Here is a 19,088-nt window from a genome sequence, read left to right on the forward strand (position 1 = left end):
AAATAAATAAAAGTGTGTTAATTGTACTAGTGATGACAGTAGTTCAAGGAATCCCATTACTGTGGATTCCTGGTTGGAGTCAATTATATATATAAAATATTATATAGTATATAATTTAAAATTCATATATATTATATATATAATACATATGTATGTATGTATAGTTTTTTGGTGAAAAGAGGGACATGCTCGTTAAATTCATCATAATATTTTTAAAGGAATTTTCATCCCCACTTTTCCTTGATTTCCTGTAGTTCTCACACTTCTCAGTATCCAAAAGAAATCATTTAAATGATTGAATACCTTTTGTAGAGTTTCCCTAAATTATGCAATGATACAAATGACACTTGATAAGAACAGTTCTATAGTCTTGATGCTATGACACAAAATATTAGGAGGTGGTTGGAGAAAATTTAGAAAACTGAGTAAGATCTGAGTGTCTTACTTTAACACCAATGACTTAGAAATAAATTTTGTGTGATTCATTTTTCTGGATCAAAAGACATAGACTATCAGAATATCCTCATGCAGAGGAAGTCAGCCCATTATGTAATGGTAGGTATCTGTAAGAAATTAAGAGACCCACAGAGCCCAAATTCTTTTAGCGAACGTGCAGTGAGCCATGGGACAAATCATTTAAGGTTTTTAGATAATGTACACCACAGGTGAATTTTGAAGTCCCATTCACCGTGAAATTTCATCTATCCGTTGCCCTTGTTGATATATTGATGAAGTGCCAAGTTATTTATTTGGATGTACTGTCATTAATGGCTGCTATAAATGTGTATTTTTTTTTCCAGATTATTGGCATCCCATCCCCATCATCCTTGTTTAAGCATGTAGTTCCAATGATGCGCTCTGAGAGCATGGAAATCACAGAATCCCTTGTTCTAGGTCTTGGCAGGACCAACCCAGGAGCTTTTAGGTAATTATCTTCATATGTTTTCTCTATGCACTAAAATAGTAGATGTACCCCTGGAAGAAGGTGCAGTTGAATCCTTATAATCAGGACAGTTCATATCAGTCCTGACATTTACCAGTTAACTAGCTATGTAACATTTAACGACTCATTTATTTTATTAGACCCTTTATTTCTTCATTTTGATTGAGCAAATAAGATTTCCCCGGGGTTCTTCCCAGAATTACTATGAAAATCTCATATATACTATGTATAAATATGTTCTAAAAATGATAAAATGCCATGTAAATTTTTAATATTTTCATACCTATTTACACAGTGATGTGATTATTTTATAGTTTTGGACTTTTGGTTAAAACTATAGTTTTTCCCCTCCTTGTTTGAGAGAATTAGATTATTTTTAGAAGAAATATTTATGTATATATTTTCTATCATCCTTGATGTTTTTGATGTTAACAAAGCAAATCCTTCATTTTTGCCTGAGATTTTGCTTCGTTGTTGCCTGCTGGGCCTTGTATTTATACTTTCGAGATTGCCCTCTCTTGATCCAAGGTGGTGTTTGCTGTTTTATCTCTGAGATAACACACACAACAGAGACTAGGTTAGCAAATTGTAATAGGTCTATATTTGTGGGATGGAATTCATTATAAATGAGGTTTTGGAAGATTATTTTATGACAAGTAAAATTATTATGCTAATAGCAAAAAATGGATTACAGAAATGATCTCAGCTTCTTAAAAAACAAATTCTCATAAATAGAAACAATTCAGAGGCAAATATTTTGTGGATGCATTTTATTTTCTTATTTCTTATTATCCTTTTTAATTTTTAATTTTCCCAATCATCTGCAATAAGCACATTTTCAATTTAAAATCAGAATATAAGGAAAGATAAAATTATCATTTTCATGAAGTTCATGCCCTTTGACTCATTAGTTCCATTTGTAAGAATTAATCCTAAGGAAATAATAAGAAATGAAGACAAAGATGTTCACTGAGGCGGTATTTATAATAACAAAAATTAGATAAAATTGGGGTACCTGGCTGGCTTCGTCGGTGGAGCATGTGACCCTGATCTTGAGATTGTGAGCTTGAGCCCCATGTTAGCTGTAGAGATTACTTAAAATCTTTTTTAAAAATTAGATGAAATTTAATGAGCCAGTAATAAATGAAAATGTTTAGAAAAATTATGGTATCCCACCCTGTAATAGAATATTGTGACCTAATTGAGGGCATGTGGATGTCATTATGCTAGTGTTAAAGGAAGAAAGGATACCTTCTCATATCTGGTGGGGTTTCAACTATATAAAATATATGTAGGCTGCAAAATGACGGAATACCGATCTTGATGGTATTGACCTCTGCAAATGAGAGTAGGTGGCCTGTGCCATTTTTTTCTGCTTTCCCAATGTTCTGCAGTGTGCACATGTTCTCCTATAACCAAAACAATAAGGATCGTGTTTAAAACAGTAGAATTAGAGTTAACAGTTGTCATTTCACATCATTATGTTAGTATTTACATATTTGCACATCAGATTATATCTGTTCACCTATTAATTTAAAAATGTATATAATTTTTCCTCCAGGGAACTAATAGAGGAATTACATCCCATAATTAAAGAAGCACTCGAAAGAAGGCCAGAGGTAAGCCATGTAGTTTTCTTCATTAAGTATTTATTTGGCAAATACTTATTTGTCTTCTGTATTCTATACATTATACCAAAAGTTAGAAATTGAGAAGTAAATATGTAAAAGATGGTCTGATGCAGTTTTCAACCATTTTTTTTTAAGAGAGAAAGTGAACACACAGGGATGGGGAGGGGGCAGAGGTAGAGGGAGAGAGACTCTGAAGCAGACTCCATGCTGAGTGTGGAGCCTGATGCAGGGCTCGATCTCCTGACCCCGAGATCATGACCTGAGCTGAAGTCAAGAGTCGGACACTCAGCTGACTAAGCCACCCAGGTGCAGTGCTCCTCAACACTTTTTTAATATACAAGATTCTTCCCTCCCCCTCACAGAAGATTTTAGGCAGAAACTCATTCTGTAAAACATGTTAAATTGCTCTAACAGAAGTGGGGACAGTCAGAGTCTAGGTCGGGCTCACCAAGCTTTTCTGTAAGCGGCCAGATAGTAAATATTTTCACCTTTGCAGGCCCTACTCTCTCTGTTGCAGCAACTCAGCCTGCAGAGACTACCAAACAAAGGGGCATGGCCATATTCCAAAACAATTTTTTTTAGGCAACAGTAGACCGGGGTTGGGCTGAGGACCATGTTTTGCCAACCCCGGGTCAATGTCCCTAAATCTAAAAATCTGCAACTTTTAGAAACCACAGGTCTAGTGGGACAGGGAGATGTGCAAACCATAATTGTAACAATGTATTACACACTCAAGTAAAATCACAGATAAGAGGTTGCACAAACGGCAGAGAAGAAAGCTGCTGGCTCTGGCTGTGGAGAAAAACTAGGCCTGAAGCACCGATATTTGAGGTGAAGTTTGAAGCATGTTCCCCAGTGGACAAGCAAGGGAAAGACATTCTAGGCAGAGAAACAACATCTGCAAATTATGACCTATATTTTTTTTTTGAAAAAAAAAAAAAATGTGGGCATTGCAGATTTTTTTGCATGATTATATGACGGAGAAAGTGATTGATTAGGCTGCAAAGCAAGTTAGGACCGATCACGAAAGACTCCTGGTTTCAGCTTTATCCAGTAGACCTGTGGTCACCATATGGCATGAGCATTAGAACTGCCTGGAAGAGCTTCCTAAAAATTATAGATTCCTGGGCCTCTTGAGTGAGATCCCTGGAACGGAGCCCAGAAATCTTTCTAAAACCACCTTAGATGAGCCTGGTGTAAAAGACCGAGAGTCACTGCTGTTGATGTCACAGAGGAATTAAAGCAGGAGGAGGCCATGGTGACAATAGTCACTCTTTTGGAAACTTTAAGACGGCATCTGTAATTCTTCACTTCCTTTCTTTAATTCAGTCATGTAGAGTGGTGATAGTATCCCCACTTAGCAATCAGACTTTTGTTTCAGAATGATCATGTTGATTACAGCATAGGATGGTTCATTAGAGGGACGTGGAACTGGAAACAAAATTAAGTAGCAATATTTATACTTCGGAATTTCAGGGGGAAAAAGTCATCATAGCAAGTGAGTAGATAAATACAATGATGTGCCTTGAATGTAAGATTTATTTGAGCGCTTTAGACTCACAATCTTTCTGTAGATACAGAATGGAAACAAGTCAACTAAAACTTTGCAGAAATCCTCAAAGACTGCTTAGAAACTGTGCTGTTCAGTACAAATTGCTATAAACTTTACAAAGAGCTGAAAGAAATAGTAAATGTAATGAGCTGGTCATCAGCAAATTGGCCTGCTATGGAAGGCAGGAAACTGGATCGTGGACTTGAAAGTTGAAAGCCTAATAAGTAGGTTTTCAGTTGCTCTATATTGTGAAAATTACATCGTAGTGACATAATAAACAATAGAAGAAAGTGATACAACAGATGTGTCTCTTCCTACTACACGAGTTCCCGTTGGAAGCTGAATCGAGGGGATGTTACAGCAATGATGTACTAATGTAGCCATTAGCACTTTGGCTCTAGTGAGACAAATTTATTCAGGCCATAATGATCAGAGAAATTTTTTCTTTTGCATTTAGTTTCTGTGTCAAAATTAATTATTGAGTGGAAAACTTTGGCATGAGCAAAATCTATGAGGTTTCTTCATTCCCCTTTGTGTTATTTTCCTTGTCCTATTGTTATATTGCAGGGAATATCTTAGGGATTCTTTATCCTGCAGTGAGAACAGTTTACTACTTTCAGTTCTTTGAAGTTGTCAGATTAGCAAATCACCTGAAAGTAACTGTAAAGTAACTATAGGATTTTATTTTCTCCCCACACAAGGAGTTTTGCCACATAAAACGTCATGTGATTTTATTTGGCTCATTACTTTCAAACTATTCCACACATATCTCTTTGATTCATTAGCCACTAGCGTGCTCGAAGTCTGCATTGCACAAGCAAAATAACTGCAGTGAGCCCTAAAACCCTAAGATATGCAAGTTATTCTTTCCAAGTTACACCAGCAAGCTCTCTATCAACTTCCCCGAAGGACTTTTACTTACTGTCCTTATATCTTTGGAATAGAATATGAAACGGCGCAGGCGTCGAGATATTTTGCGAGTACAACTGGTACGAATATTTGAACTGCTGGCAGATGCTGGTGTCATAAGTCACAGGTCAGTATTGGATTTTGATTTTTAAAACTTTGGAATGACTAGGGAACATAATATTTTTTTCTCTTATGAAATATATAAAAACAGAAGAGCACCTTGGGAACAACAACAAAAAACTGCTACACGATGAACATTATTTACAGAAGATGCATCCAGTATGTTAATCAGTGGCTAAAAAGTGTATTGAAAAAAATCTACCACTAGTACTAGATTGCTTCGGGCAAAAATCGACTATAGTGTTCCTAGGATTTTGATATTTGTAGGAATCTAGTAAGTCAGGCAAGTGGACAGTAGCCTTTTTTTGTGACTAACTTAATGATTTTTTACCTCATTTTAAAGATCTATTTCTTTTGGATCGTAAAATCATATATATAAAGGCTAAAGACGATAAGTCTTGCAAATTTATTCCAGTCGACTGTTAAGCTCTCCTGTTGGGGACAATTACGAAATCCATGAACATACATCATAATTCATAACTTTCCACCCTTCACCAATGAAAACATAAAACCTGGCGTTATTGCTAGAATAAAGACATGCGGACACTAAGACCAGCCCCTTGAGGAAAATTCCACTGGCTTTGGGCTGAGAAATAACTATTTCCCTAGGAAGGGTAACTTGTGTTGCCTGACTATTAAAGGGGGGGGGGGAGAAAAAAGATCTGATCGTCTCCAAAAAAAGGTAACTGAGAAGAGATCTTGAGGAACAAAGAACGTTAATGAACAAGCGCAGTATTGTTACTTTGGCGTTTGTCCTGATGATTTCTTCGTGCACCTCCTACCCGCCATACTTAGCATCAAATGCTTTTGTTGAGTGCTTTCAAAATTGAGCTCTAATTAAAGAGAATTTAGACCCCTGAAACATCATTCTTTTTTTTTTTTTTTGTCCTACACAAAAATAAAACCATGGAAGTTAGGAAAAGAGAATTTGAAACATACTGGACTTAATGCAAAAAATCAACAACCTAATATGTATCTCTATCTTTTTTCTTTCTTTTTGTTGTTTTTAATGTAGTGTTAGTGAATGAAGAATCTTTGAATGGTACTATTTGGGGGGACTGCAGGATGTGGGTATATTTAAAATTTACAAAAGCTGTAGTCTCTATTGAGCAGTGATGGTTTTGAACACGGTTATGTGTTTTGCTTTTGGTTTTATTTTTTTAAGAGAAAGTAATACTGTAAGGCTGTTGGTATTATGGACTTTTCGTTTCCTTGATTAAGGAAAAAAAATGAATTCCAAAGGCCAAAAAGGCAGGGATCTTTGCTCTGTTCCCCCAGCCGATCCATCGTGCCTGATGCATAGGAGGAGTTCAGTGAATAGTTGTTAACTGAATGAATGCTTTATTCTGAGCCAGGTTGCAATCCATCAGATTGGTTTCCCATCCATTAATAAGTCATTACTCAGAAATCAGAACATTCCTTTAAGGAATGAAGGAAAACATCTCATTATGAAATTCATTCAACATATTTTTATTGTTGCAGACTGACATTTTTAATATACTGTAGTACCACTGTGACTCCTTACTCTTGTTTTCATGGCCACAACTACTAAAAATGATTTTTTCTTTTAAAACCATACATTTTAGAAGTACTTTTCAAATATAGCAAGGAAAAACCGATCAAAATAAATGTAAATGTAATAGCTAACCATTTATATAGCATTTATGGTTTACTAATCCTTTATTATATAATAACTAATTTGTATTTTTACTAAAATGCTCTGAAGTAGTTACTGGTCAAATCCTTAGTAAGTGAGGGAACAAGACTGGAATCCAAGACTTCTGACTAACCAAATGACCCCCTTCCAGTCCGTGGTTCCCAGGCTCAGAACCCTTGCCTCAAAAAATGACTGCAGAGATTGAATTCTCTTAAATTTTTGTATCCCCAGTACTACCTACCCTAGAATCTTGCCGAGAATAAGTACCTAATGGATATTTGATTGATTGTACAAAAGGCATGATGTGAATTTGCATGGCAGCTCTGAGAATATATAGAGCTAGTATTTTTTTTCTACCCTTTTTTTTTAAGTAGGTCCCATGCTCAGTGTGGAGCCCAACCTGGGGCTTGAACTCACAACCCTGACATCAAGACCTGAGCTGAGATCAAGAGTCGGCCATTTAACCAGCTGAGCCACCCAGGCGCCCCTCCTCTTTCTACCCTTCTAAATTGATCCTCCCTATCCCATACGCCTCCTTATTTCCTTACTTTGAAAAGCTCTATATTTTGCCAGAGGGAATAACATTTAGCACTCAGAATAGTTGATTAAAGGTAGATATGGAATTGAATAATATAAATTGCAATAGCAGTTTCAGGATTAAGAAGCACTATCTATTTTATATTTGTAAGCCAAATCACGTTCAGTTAATTTTTGTGTATTAAGTTGTACACTGCCATGATCGTGCTAAGTTTAATGTACAGTTGACCCTTGAGCATGGATTTGAGCTGAGTAGGTCCACTTGTATGTGGATTGTAACAGTACAGTACTGTAAATGTATTTTCTCTTAGAATTTTCTTAAGAACACTTTCTTTTCCTAGCTTACTTCATTCTAAGAATATAGTATATAATGTGTATGACATACAAAATATATGTTAATCGACAGTTTATGTTATCTGTAAGGTTTCCAGCCAACAGTAGGCTGGCTATTAATAGTTAAGTTTTGCGGAGTCAAAAGTTATATGCAGATTTTTGACTGGGGTGGTGGGGCTGGGTGCCCCTAACCCTCACGTTGTTCAGGGGTCAACTGTATGTTATTCTGATTTTGATTACTAGGAATTTTATTTTGATTTAAGTTATAATTTAAAATCACATTTTCTTTATTTTTTTCAATATTTTTAGTGCAAGTGGTGGCCTTGATAATGAAACACATTTCCTCAACAACACTTTATTGGAATATGTAGATTTAACTAGACAACTCCTGGAAGCAGAAAATGAAAAAGACTCTGACACACTGAAGGATATACGATGCCATTTTAGTGCCTTAGTGGCGAATATCATTCAGAATGTTCCAGGTATTCTTTTCAGTTTCTTAAAACATTATTGAATATTAAGGGACCATCATATATTCTCTTCCCCGAGGGTTTGCAGTGTATGGTGATAAAGCAGCTTATGAACATAGGGGGAAAATATGTTCAGCATAACACAGATGGCAAGAGTTTACCTTTCAGTTAGTGTCGTGAGTAGAAATCGAAAAGCAACCACACATAGATTTTTAATGATAATCAAGACACTAACAAATTTAAGAAATCAGTAGAAGAAGCTTCTTGAGGGAAACTTCTTCTAGATGCAATGAGCAAAAAGGAATTATGTTCCAAATGGTAATTGAGGATAAAATTAACAAGGTACTGCTGAATAATGGAAGAAGGGTGTAGGCCCAGTTATAAAGCATACTAAGGATACAGTGTTATTGATTGATTCCTTTAAGGTATATGTGCCTATTATTCCAGTACATACTACATGCCATGTGCTGGTTTAGGCCCTAGAAATACTAATATACGTGGTTACATTTTAAAAAGCTATAAACTGTTCACAAGAATAAGACATAAAATTACAACTGTAGCCTTTGGTATACAGTGTAAATGCAAATGTTTCTTTTTCTTTCTGAAAAAGAATTATTTTGTTACCTTTAAAGGAACTTGCAAACAGTTGACTCTTAAAAGTAAGAGCATGGGTTGTGTTTTATAAAAGAGGCCTGTAAACATTTCTTTAGGTACATTAATTTCAAATGCAGGAGGCCTATTTTGAACTTCAGAGGGTAATGATTTCCTGATCTGAAGCTCAATTAACAGAAAGATATAATTTAGTCCATTACTAAACATTTGTCTACAACTTCCAGATTGGTTCATTAAGATACTGTTGAGTTTCTTCAACAAGGATTAATATAGAGAACTTGTAGATAGAATTTTCAAGTGGAAAGAATTCTTGGAGATCATCTCAACTATTGGTTTTCCAACGATGTTGTTTCTCCTCTGGAGCCGTCAGCAAGAGGCAGTAGAACGGGTTTAGACTCTAGGCCTCACCCCTTACTTCAATTAGATCAGCCCCTCCTTTGTCTGTTCTATCAAGATTCCATGTAAGGATTCTTTTACAAAGACAGCTGTGCAGCTGAAAACATACAAAGCTCAAAAACAGCTTACACCTGGTCCAAAGCTTTGTCTTGACAGTGAACCAAGATCCAGAGTTGTGTTCATGTTGATGCCTTGGCCAAGCTTACCACGTAGGCAGCACCAGCGGGGAGCAGCAGGGCCCTAACTCCCGGCTCTGGGCAGTCCTGTGCCTGCCCTGAAATTCTGCGTGCGGAGATCCCGTAGCTCTCATAATGCTGAGCTACTTGGGGTCAGAGACGGCAGCCCTATGTCTGGGTCTTGCACGTGCATCAATGATTGCTGTCACCCAGGGGGTTTGGGGAGGATACAGTGAAAACTTTGCTTGCTTTTTTGCAGTGTTACATACTCAATATCAAATAAGTTGACATGCATGTTAAAATAAAAAGTAACAAATTTTTTCCCATCTGTGTTTTTATGTACAGTGCACCAGAGAAGAAGTATCTTCCCTCAACAGAGCCTTCGTCACAGCCTGTTCATGCTGTTCAGTCACTGGGCAGGGCCTTTTAGCATCATGTTTACACCCTTGGACAGATACAGTGACAGAAATATGCAAATTAACAGACATCAGTACTGTGCACTAAAGGTATTGCTTACAAATCGGATTTCTTTGTTCTTACATGAAAAGTGCCATTAAATTTTTTTGTCTCTCAGTGCCTAGTATTATAAATACTAGGTTTCTTCTGAGTACCTGAGAGTATTAGCATATATATTTGCCTGCTGTATTCAAATATTTGAACTGTACATTGATTTAGATACGTAAAATACAATGCAAAAAGTTACAGAATCTACCCAAAATTTAAGTGCCATTTTCTGAAACAACTGAGAATTGCCTTTTTTTTTTTTCCTACTTAAGTACTTTCTCTAGGTCTTTTTTTCCTCTTCTCTTCCAATACTGTCCAAGCTCATGCCTTATTTGGCCTCACGTATTTACTTACTACTCATCTTAAATCACTTAGTTTCAAAAATTACTATTACACTCTTCTTTGTAAAGGAAAGAATTAAAGATATTGTGGCTACATAAGCATGAATAAAAATATCCTGCCTCTTCTCATGAAGCAACCAACAGAAAACCTCTTAAATGTTTTAAATGTAATTCTAATATTATTGTTTGAAGGCTATGTCTGCTGTACTATGTTGTGGCCCTGTTGCAGATAATGTAGGACTTTCATCAGATGGCTATTTGTACAAATGGTTGGATAACATTTTGGACTCTCTGGACAAAAAGGTGATTATGACGGTTCCTTTAAGATTGCGTAATAAATCGCAGTGCGTTATTTGAAACTATAGTATGACCCACTGAAAACAAGTCTTTTTTTTTTTTTTTTAAATAAGATTAGGTTAGAATTATATGCAAAAAGCATGTTATGTAAAATTAAATAGGATGCAATAATTTAAGAAATTTGTAATTCTTATTTAAATAATGTTAATTTCCCTTTTATATTATAGAATTAATACAGTAGTGTATATATATATCTCACGATAGGATTCTAGATCTATAAATAAAATATTAATATAGAATACATTGAGCTCCGCGGAAGAAATCTGTTATTTGTTATGTTTAATATCATTCTTTTGACCACTCTCCAGTTAGTCTTTCTTGCCTTCCCTTTTCCTTATTCTCATACTGTACATGCACAGACTTCACAATTTAAAATAGGACTTACATTTTTTCCCCTTCAGAATAATTTTTCTATTGCGTTATCAAAAACAAGAATAAAGGTTGATAAAAATAACTGGAGAGGTTAATAACTCATTTTTCTGAAAGCACTTAATCACTGTTCATCAGCCGCCTTCAGGGCTCTGCTGGAGGGGAGAATTGTACTACTTAGAGTCTTGGGTAAAAAGCAGGAGACCAAGTATAATTTATCCAGGCCTTTTTGTTTTTGTTTTTGTTTTTCTCTTTTGGCTGAATAAAATGAGAAGGAGTCGAACAAAAGGAGACTGGGTTTTGTGTTTAAATACAATAAATATAATATATATACTATATTATTTTAATAAAAATTAGGAGTAGTTACATATGATATATAAATGTCCTTGTCCTGGGCAATGTTGTGACCTGTACGTAGGTTCATCAGTTGGGCTGTGAAGCAGTTACGTTACTGCTGGAGTTGAACCCGGACCAGAGCAACCTGATGTACTGGGCTGTGGATCGATGTTACACTGGTTCCAAGAGAGTGGCAGCCGGCTGCTTTAAAGCCATAGCTAACGTATTCCAGAACAGGTACCCGAGATACTGTTTTCCGTATTTTATTTAGGTTGTTTTTTTTTTTTGGTTTTTTGGTTTTTTGTTTTTGTTTTTTGTTTTAAGAAAACATTCCCTTTTGAATTCAGAAATACTAAGAAGCCAGTATTTTCTTTCCTTGAGCTCTAATGAAATGTAACCAGATTAAGAACAATGACCACCAAACATGTGTTGTGTACCTTTTGCCTTAAAAAAAAAATTCAAAAAACAAAAGAACACCTAGTCGTAGGCTTAACACTTGATGTCTGCAGCCTTGCCCTTTGTATATCATATTTGTTAATGGTGTGAGAGCCTCTAAAATGTCTCTAACATGTAAAATTTGTCCCTAGGGATTATCAGTGTGACACAGTGATGCTCCTAAATCTGATACTGTTCAAAGCAGCTGATTCTTCTCGAAGTATCTATGAAGTGGCTATGCAACTGCTACAGGTTTGTAAGCACGTGTTAGTTAAAATATTACTGACAGTTTAATGAAGCATATAAATATTTAGTTTTTTTTAAGATTTATTTATTTATTGCACGAGGTGGGGAGGGGTAAAGGGAGAGGGAGAGAGAAACTCCAGCCAACTCTCTGCCCGGTGCGAAGGCGGTGTGGGACTTGATCTCATGACCCTGAGATCACAATCTGAGCCGGAACCAAGAGTCCGAAGCTCAACTGACTGCCCCACCCAGGAGCCCCTGGGCTTTATTTTTAATAGAGAGGCATGGTGTCAATTCCCGATTGTCATTATAAATAGAAGACAAAGATAAGGGGCGCCTGGGTGGCTCAGTCAGTTAAGCATCTGCCTTCAGCTCAGGTCATGATCCCAGGGTCCTGGGATTGAGCTCCTCATCAGGCTCCCTGCTCAGTGGGGAATCTGCTTCTTTCTCTCCCTCAGCCTGCTGCTCCCCCTGCTTGTGCTCTCTCTGTGTCTCTGTCAAATGAATGAATGAATGAATGAATGAATGAATAAACAAACAACAAAGATAATATGGGTCACTTAAGTCTACAAATAATAGACTACTCAGAAGTGTATTACAGAGGGGTTATGTGTATACTCCCACATACACACCTGTATGCGCCTGTGTGTGTACAAATACAAAGGGAGTGGTCAGGACTTAGTGTGCATGGAACTGTTTCTGTCCAGCAGAGAAGAATAATGTGAGCCAAATGTTTTTTTGAGAACCAAGTAAAAAGTAATTAGCCCTTTTATGATGTGCTTGTATAATTTTCCTTTATTAGACCAAGAAAAATAACCTAGAAAGTTAACTTACCAAGCATGGAGATAGCATTATTATACAGTATCTCACTAATTGATAATAGGATGGGGTTCTTCACTCTTAACCAAGTTAAGAATGAGATTCAAGTAGATGCTGATTTTTCCAGAGGCTTTGACATGGTACTGATGCTGGTAGTGGCCATCTTGGGAATTATACCCTCATGTCTTTATTAATTAAGAAGAAACTTAAGTGCTGTATCTTTACCTAGTGTAATGTTAAAATAATTTTAGCTCATATTCCATATTTAATCTGTATTTAAACAAGAGCTATTTGAGGATTTTTTTTCACCTATACGTGTTTTATATAATCCTGTTTTTGAACTAGAAAGTGGTAAATCTTCTTCAAGTAATTGTAAGTTGCTAAAGTCATTTTCAGACTATGCTACTGACCCAGACCATTGGCATTAGGCACAACGAGTCTAAAGCCTTCTAAACAGTTACAGATCTTTTGCAAACATTCTTGGGAATTAGAAATTAACATCTGAAATACTTGACAGTATGCATAACGCTATGATTTTTAGCTGGAATAATTCTTAGGAGAAGATTTTATTTTTCAATTATAGCTGAAATTTAGAGGACTCATAAAATCTTGACTACATTCCTGCAGATCCTGGAACCGAAGATGTTTCGCTATGCTCACAAATTGGAGGTTCAGAGAACAGACGGAGTACTCAGCCAGCTGTCTCCTCTGCCTCATCTGTATTCTGTTTCATATTACCAGCTGTCCGAGGAATTAGCAAGGGCCTATCCTGAGCTAACTCTCGCCATCTTCTCAGGTATGATCGTGGAACTGTCAGTGGGTTTTCTTTAGCAATCATTTCTAAAAAACTACATTTAGGAAATTTTAAATATAAGAGATCTGAGGTTGATTCAAAACAGAACATGTCTTTATGTAAGACACTTTTTCCTTTAGTAAGAACATTTAATACTAATCTATACTAATTGACTAATAAGAAATAGATTTCTTATTAATGTGGCCTTTCTAAGGCTTCTCACTTTGCCTTCCCTTCTCCGCCCCGGGGAGGGGGTAGGAGGAGAGGGCTTTACATGCAATTTAAAGATGTTTCTTTGGTAGACATAGAACTTCCTAAATATTCTAGTACATATTTTATCTTGTGTGTGGGTCTGTCTTTAATAATAAAAGCAGGCAGGGTTAAAGATACAGGTTTCTTTCTGTGAGTAACACCTCTAATCATAGAGAAAGGTCCTGCACTGCCTTGAGCAAAACTGCTAGGATCCCACATTGCTTTCTGTTCCCATTTCCTTTCCTTGGGCCAATGACAGTTCCTTCCAGGGGTTTCTAAAACAGAGGGACTATGTGTCAGGCAAGATGTCCTCTCTATCTGCATCTTCCAGGACTCAGATTTAGGACAATTTTTGTTTAAAATCTAGTTTAACTTTCCGATTGATGATACACCATTGCAAGTGTTCCTAGAGTACTTTATCCTTTTTCTGAAGACTTTATTTTCACACAGAACACTTAGGTAGTTTTTCTGCCTCTCACTTGGAGCGAGATGTTATTTTATTTTATTTTTTTTAAAGATTTTATTTATTTATTTGACAGAGACAGCAAGAGAGGGAACACAAGCAGGGGGAGTGGGAGAGGAAGAAGCAGGCTTCCCGCTGAGCAGGGAGCCTGATGCGGGGCTCAATCCGAGGACCCCGGGATCATGACCTGAGCCGAAGGCAGACGCTTAATGACTGAGCCACCCAGGCACCCTGAGAGTTGTTATTTTAGTGTGAGAATTGGACATGCACCAAAATGGGCATCCAGGAGATGACCCTTTCTTTCATTGACCTCGAGATTTAGTGACATTTGCCTTCATGGAACATCTTTCCAGAGCACCCATTTCAGCAGTAGAAATAGTTTCCCATCCCTCAGTGACCTGAATAAGGAAAAATCTATTTAAATTCCTCTAACGTTTAGTTCTTAAAGCAGTTTACCTGTTTGGTTTTCACTGGTAGACGGCAGTGGTCATGCCCCTTCGCTTTGCGTAACTCCCACAGTCCCGACAGCCCTTTCGGGATCAGTATGGATGGTCATCAGCACAAAGCAGTGGCTGACCGGATCACTGATTCTGCTGCCGGGCTTGTCAGGGCTCCCACACAGAAAGCAGAGCAGTCCAGCTGGGTCTCAGAGCTCACGAAGTTGGTGGGGATGGCAGCTGCTGGTACATGTGTAGACATGCCCACAGCCCAATCGCCTTGTCCTTCACTTCTGTCACTCTTGTCTTTAGGATCTGCTAATTATAACTTCTTTGCTTAAAATGGTCTATTCTAAACCAAACTATAGCCTGTAAACCTGCTCAGTTGTACTGTTTCCAAGACAAAATGAGCAGCGTGTTTGTTAGGGAATGTATGGGACAGCTTGTCAATAGAAACTTTGAAATTTGAGGGTCCTGCTCCTTCCTTTCTCTGGGATTAATTGCGGTAATCTTTGAATGTTTCCAGCTCCCTGGCTCTTCCCGTCCTTTCCCTCCTTCACACCCACTTCTGACCCATCCCCCACCCCTTTACCTGCCTTGAGTGTCCACGTTCACTTTTTCCATGTTCTCAGCCCTCATGCATCTTCATAAATGGCCTTCAGACTCCATTAGTGTGAGTTTTCTCTCTGTAAAGTTGCTGAAGACTTTCTAACTGCTAAGTCTAATCATCAGCTTTTGGTCTTCAATCTGTTTGCTACTTTGCCAAGCAATTAATGTCAGTCACCTTACATTTCTTTAAATCCTGAGCTCTCCTGATTTCTAGAAATTTAATATTTCCTGGTTTTCTTTCTACTGTGAGCTATTCCCCTTCTGTCACTTTTGGTGGATTCTTTTCTTTCATCTCAAATATTCGTGTTCCTAGGGCTCCTTCTGAAGAGACCCTGTCTCCCTGAGGGAGGTTATTGCCTTTGCTGGGACCCCAGTGCCCCCCCCCCACCTCTCCCCTGGTCAGGATCTCTTCATTCAAGGACTTTCAGAGCTCCAGGGCTTTCCTTTCTTACCAGAGGTAATTACACATCAAAGGAAGTGGAAGTGATACCGTTGTTCCCTCTTCGGCTTGTTTTTCATTCCAGAGATAAGCCAGAGAATTCAGACGGCGCAGCCTGCGGGGAGGCAGGTCATGCTGCACTATCTCCTACCCTGGATGAACAACATCGAGTTGGTGGATCTGAAACCTTTGCCCACGGCGAGGCGACACGATGAAGACGAAGACGACGCCTTAAAAGACCGAGAACTTATGGTGACCAGCAGGCGCTGGTTGCGAGGAGAAGGCTGGGGATCTCCACAAGCCACGGCGATGGTTTTGAACAATCTAATGTACATGACCGCGAAGGTACGTTGCGTTTGTGTTCACAGCTGCCGCACAGAATTAAGGAGTCAGAAAGGTTAGAAATAGACGAAGAGATCAGATCATCCTGTGATAAGCGAACAGATGTTGGTTTGAAAAGAACCAAATTCCTTCCCTTAAAACACTTCTCATTAGATATAAAATAAGTTCTTGGGGGAGGAGATAAAATCATATGTGATTAGTGATATTTATGTTTAGATTTGTTGAAAGAATTGGTTATTCCTCTAGAGTATGGAAAAGATTAAGGCTGTCTCTAAAAACACGATTTTCTAATATTTCATGGTGTGACAAGTTGGGTATTTAATAAGCAATCGTCACTGACGTATGCGTTGTGTGTCGTGCGTCTAGTATGGGGATGAGCTGGCCTGGTCGGAGGTGGAGAACGTGTGGACCACGCTTGCAGACGGCTGGCCGAAAAACCTGAAAATCATTTTGCACTTTCTGATCAGCATTTGTGGAGTGAATAGTGAACCGAGCCTCTTGCCTTACGTATGTATTCAGGTTCATTTAATTTTTTTTTTTTTTTTTTTTTTTTTTTTAAGTAATAGTTACCTGGTTTCTTGTAGTGGCAGAGTATGGGCAGCAGGAGAGCGGCAGAGGCGAAGCAAGGGCCACAGTGAGGACCCCGTCAGGACATAACACATGCCTTTGGTCGTGGCTTCATTCAACCAGTGTCATCTGGCCTTCATCACAGGCCAGGTGCTCTTCTAGGTTCTGGGCATTTTAGTCGTCTGGGTGATGGAGATTTTATTCTTTGAACCTTCACCTGATTTATTTACTGAATAAATCAGTAAGTCAATAAAGTACAGTCTTGATAAGGTCTACAGAGGACAGTTGCAGAGTACTGAGCGTGAATAACCGAGGAACCACCGCTCCCTGGGAGGGTTGGAGATGAGCCTCGAGAGGAACTGATATAGAAGTGAGACCACAGGGGCGCCTGGGTGGCTCAGTCGTTAAGCATCTGCCTTTGGCTCAGGGTGTGATCCCGGCGTTCTGGGATCGAGCCCCACGTCAGGCTCTTCTGCTGGGAGCCTGCTTCTTTCTCTCCCACTCCCCCTGCTTGTGTTCCCTCTCTCGCTGGCTGTCTCTCTCTGTTAAATAAATAAATAAAATCTTTAAAAAAAAAAAAAAAAAGAAGTGAGACCACAAAATTGAAAATGCTTATGCTTTCTGCTAGGCAGGAGCTGGATACTCGAGCAGGATAGTGCGTGAGAGAACCTAGTGCCTGTAGAATTGTGCCGACAGCTTCCCGAAGCCAGGGGAAGCATAGGAAGAGATGTGCAATGAAGAATGTCAGTCTTTACCTTCTAGAGGGGAAAGCAATACTTGCATCTGCTCAAGTGGAGAATAACATGAGACTATGAAACATGAGGGTTCATCTGGATCTACACAGGCACACAGATGCACACGCGTGTGCGCAGACATCGATGCCAGCCCCATGGTAGCGTCTCCTGAGTTCCGCAGAAGAATAGCTCTGCAGAATGTTGCTGTATAAGTTCTTACAGGTCCTCCTTTAAACAAACCAGTTAACAGCCTTGCCCGACATAGCATTGCCGGAGTTACCTTGATTTCTGAAAGCATTGTTCTGAAGGCATGCCAAGGATTGCCACTCACTGAGAAGCTATTAGAGAAAGTCGGGTGTGGTGGGAAGCCACAAAGTCCCACCTCACCTCTCTGAGGTCAACTCCTCATGTTCTCCCTCAGGCCCCCTACCCGAGGCCCTGCAGATGCCCTTGCTGCCCTGCTCTGTGGCATTTCCCACCTTGGGGCCTTCACAGTCTCCCTGTCTTTGCCTAAATAGCCACTTTGCTCCCCCCCTTCCCTCCTTCAGGTCTTTCCTCAAATGTCCTTCTCACTGAGACCTTTGCTGGCCATCCTATCGGGGACTGACGATGCCCTGTCCCAACACGTACTCTCTTTTTTCCTTTCCTGGCTTTGTTGATTTTCCCAGCACCTCTTTGCCTCATTGCTCTTGCTTCGGTCAGTGTGGTAGATTGTACTCCTCGAGAGCAGGAAGTTTGTCTGTTTGGTTCATTGCTATCTTGCCAGAGCCTGGAATAGTGCCTGGCGCAGAGAAGGGACCTATTAATTGAATGGATGGATGAATGCACGTGAGTTGGCCTGGAAGGAGAAACAGGCACCAAGAAGCCAAGATGAAATTCAGGGTTCCCATTTGCCAGGAACTTAAAAAAGGAGCTATTTTTAATGACAATCGTAATTTCTTAATCACTTATTATAGGCCAGCTGTGGTATAAGCACCTCATCTGCATTGTTTCAGTGAATTCTCAGATCTGAGTGTGTGAAGATTTCAGCAGTTTTACGGATGAGTAAAACAGGGCAGAGAGAAGAGTGACTTAGCTCCGTCACTTAGTGAATTCCCACTTTGTGGAGAAGGTGGTGCGGCTGGGGCAGGGCTGGGGCTTGAAGACTTAACAGGATTAGAGTTGGGGGTGGGGAGGGTCCCTCACCATCAGACAGATGAAAGGCACAGAGGTGGGAAGGCACCTGGCAGGGTCAGCGGTGACTGAATGTGAGAACAGAGAAATAGCAAATAGAGCAGGTTGGATAGATGCAGAGCTGTGTGTAGGCCCATCATCCATGGGTAATCATTATAAGATTTCTGGTATGATATAATAAAGCATATTTTAAGATTTGCCCAGGGGTGGGGCATCGGTTAAGCAGCCGATTTTTTATTTCAACTCGGGTCATAATCTCAGGGTCCTGGGATGGTGCCCCGAGTTGGACACTGCACTCAGTGGGGAATCTGCTTGAGATTCTTTCTCTTTCTCTCCCACTGGCCTGCCCCCATCTCTCTAAAAATCAATCAATCTTTAAAAAAAAAAGAAAAAGGAAAAAAGATTTGCGCAGGGGTCACTGAAGCAGAGTTGCTCAGTTGTCTTTGTGCGGGTGAGTCACCAGGGCATCTGGTTCTGGCTCTGGGGGGTGGGGGTGGGGCCTGAGAGTCTGTGTTTCTAGCAGCTCCTGGTGATGATGC

The 19,088-nt window shown here is 39.1% G+C and overlaps 1 protein-coding gene across 1 annotated transcript in view; it reads left to right on the forward strand.

The window, feature by feature from the left end:
• The window catches only part of FRYL (FRY like transcription coactivator), a 247,908-nt gene that overhangs the window by 169,596 nt on the left and 59,224 nt on the right, over positions 1-19,088 (forward strand). The window contains exons 26-36 of the mRNA XM_040625382.1: positions 801-925; positions 2,505-2,562; positions 5,071-5,162; positions 7,992-8,164; positions 9,682-9,842; positions 10,374-10,484; positions 11,326-11,480; positions 11,831-11,930; positions 13,368-13,536; positions 15,819-16,078; positions 16,442-16,582. Of these exons, the coding sequence (XP_040481316.1) occupies positions 801-925; positions 2,505-2,562; positions 5,071-5,162; positions 7,992-8,164; positions 9,682-9,842; positions 10,374-10,484; positions 11,326-11,480; positions 11,831-11,930; positions 13,368-13,536; positions 15,819-16,078; positions 16,442-16,582 (1,545 nt within the window). The remainder of the gene's footprint in view (positions 1-800; positions 926-2,504; positions 2,563-5,070; positions 5,163-7,991; positions 8,165-9,681; positions 9,843-10,373; positions 10,485-11,325; positions 11,481-11,830; positions 11,931-13,367; positions 13,537-15,818; positions 16,079-16,441; positions 16,583-19,088) is intronic.

The sequence above is a fragment of the Ursus maritimus genome, unplaced genomic scaffold (genome assembly GCF_017311325.1).
Source record: "Ursus maritimus isolate PB19 unplaced genomic scaffold, ASM1731132v1 scaffold_8, whole genome shotgun sequence".
Lineage (NCBI taxonomy): Eukaryota > Metazoa > Chordata > Mammalia > Carnivora > Ursidae > Ursus > Ursus maritimus.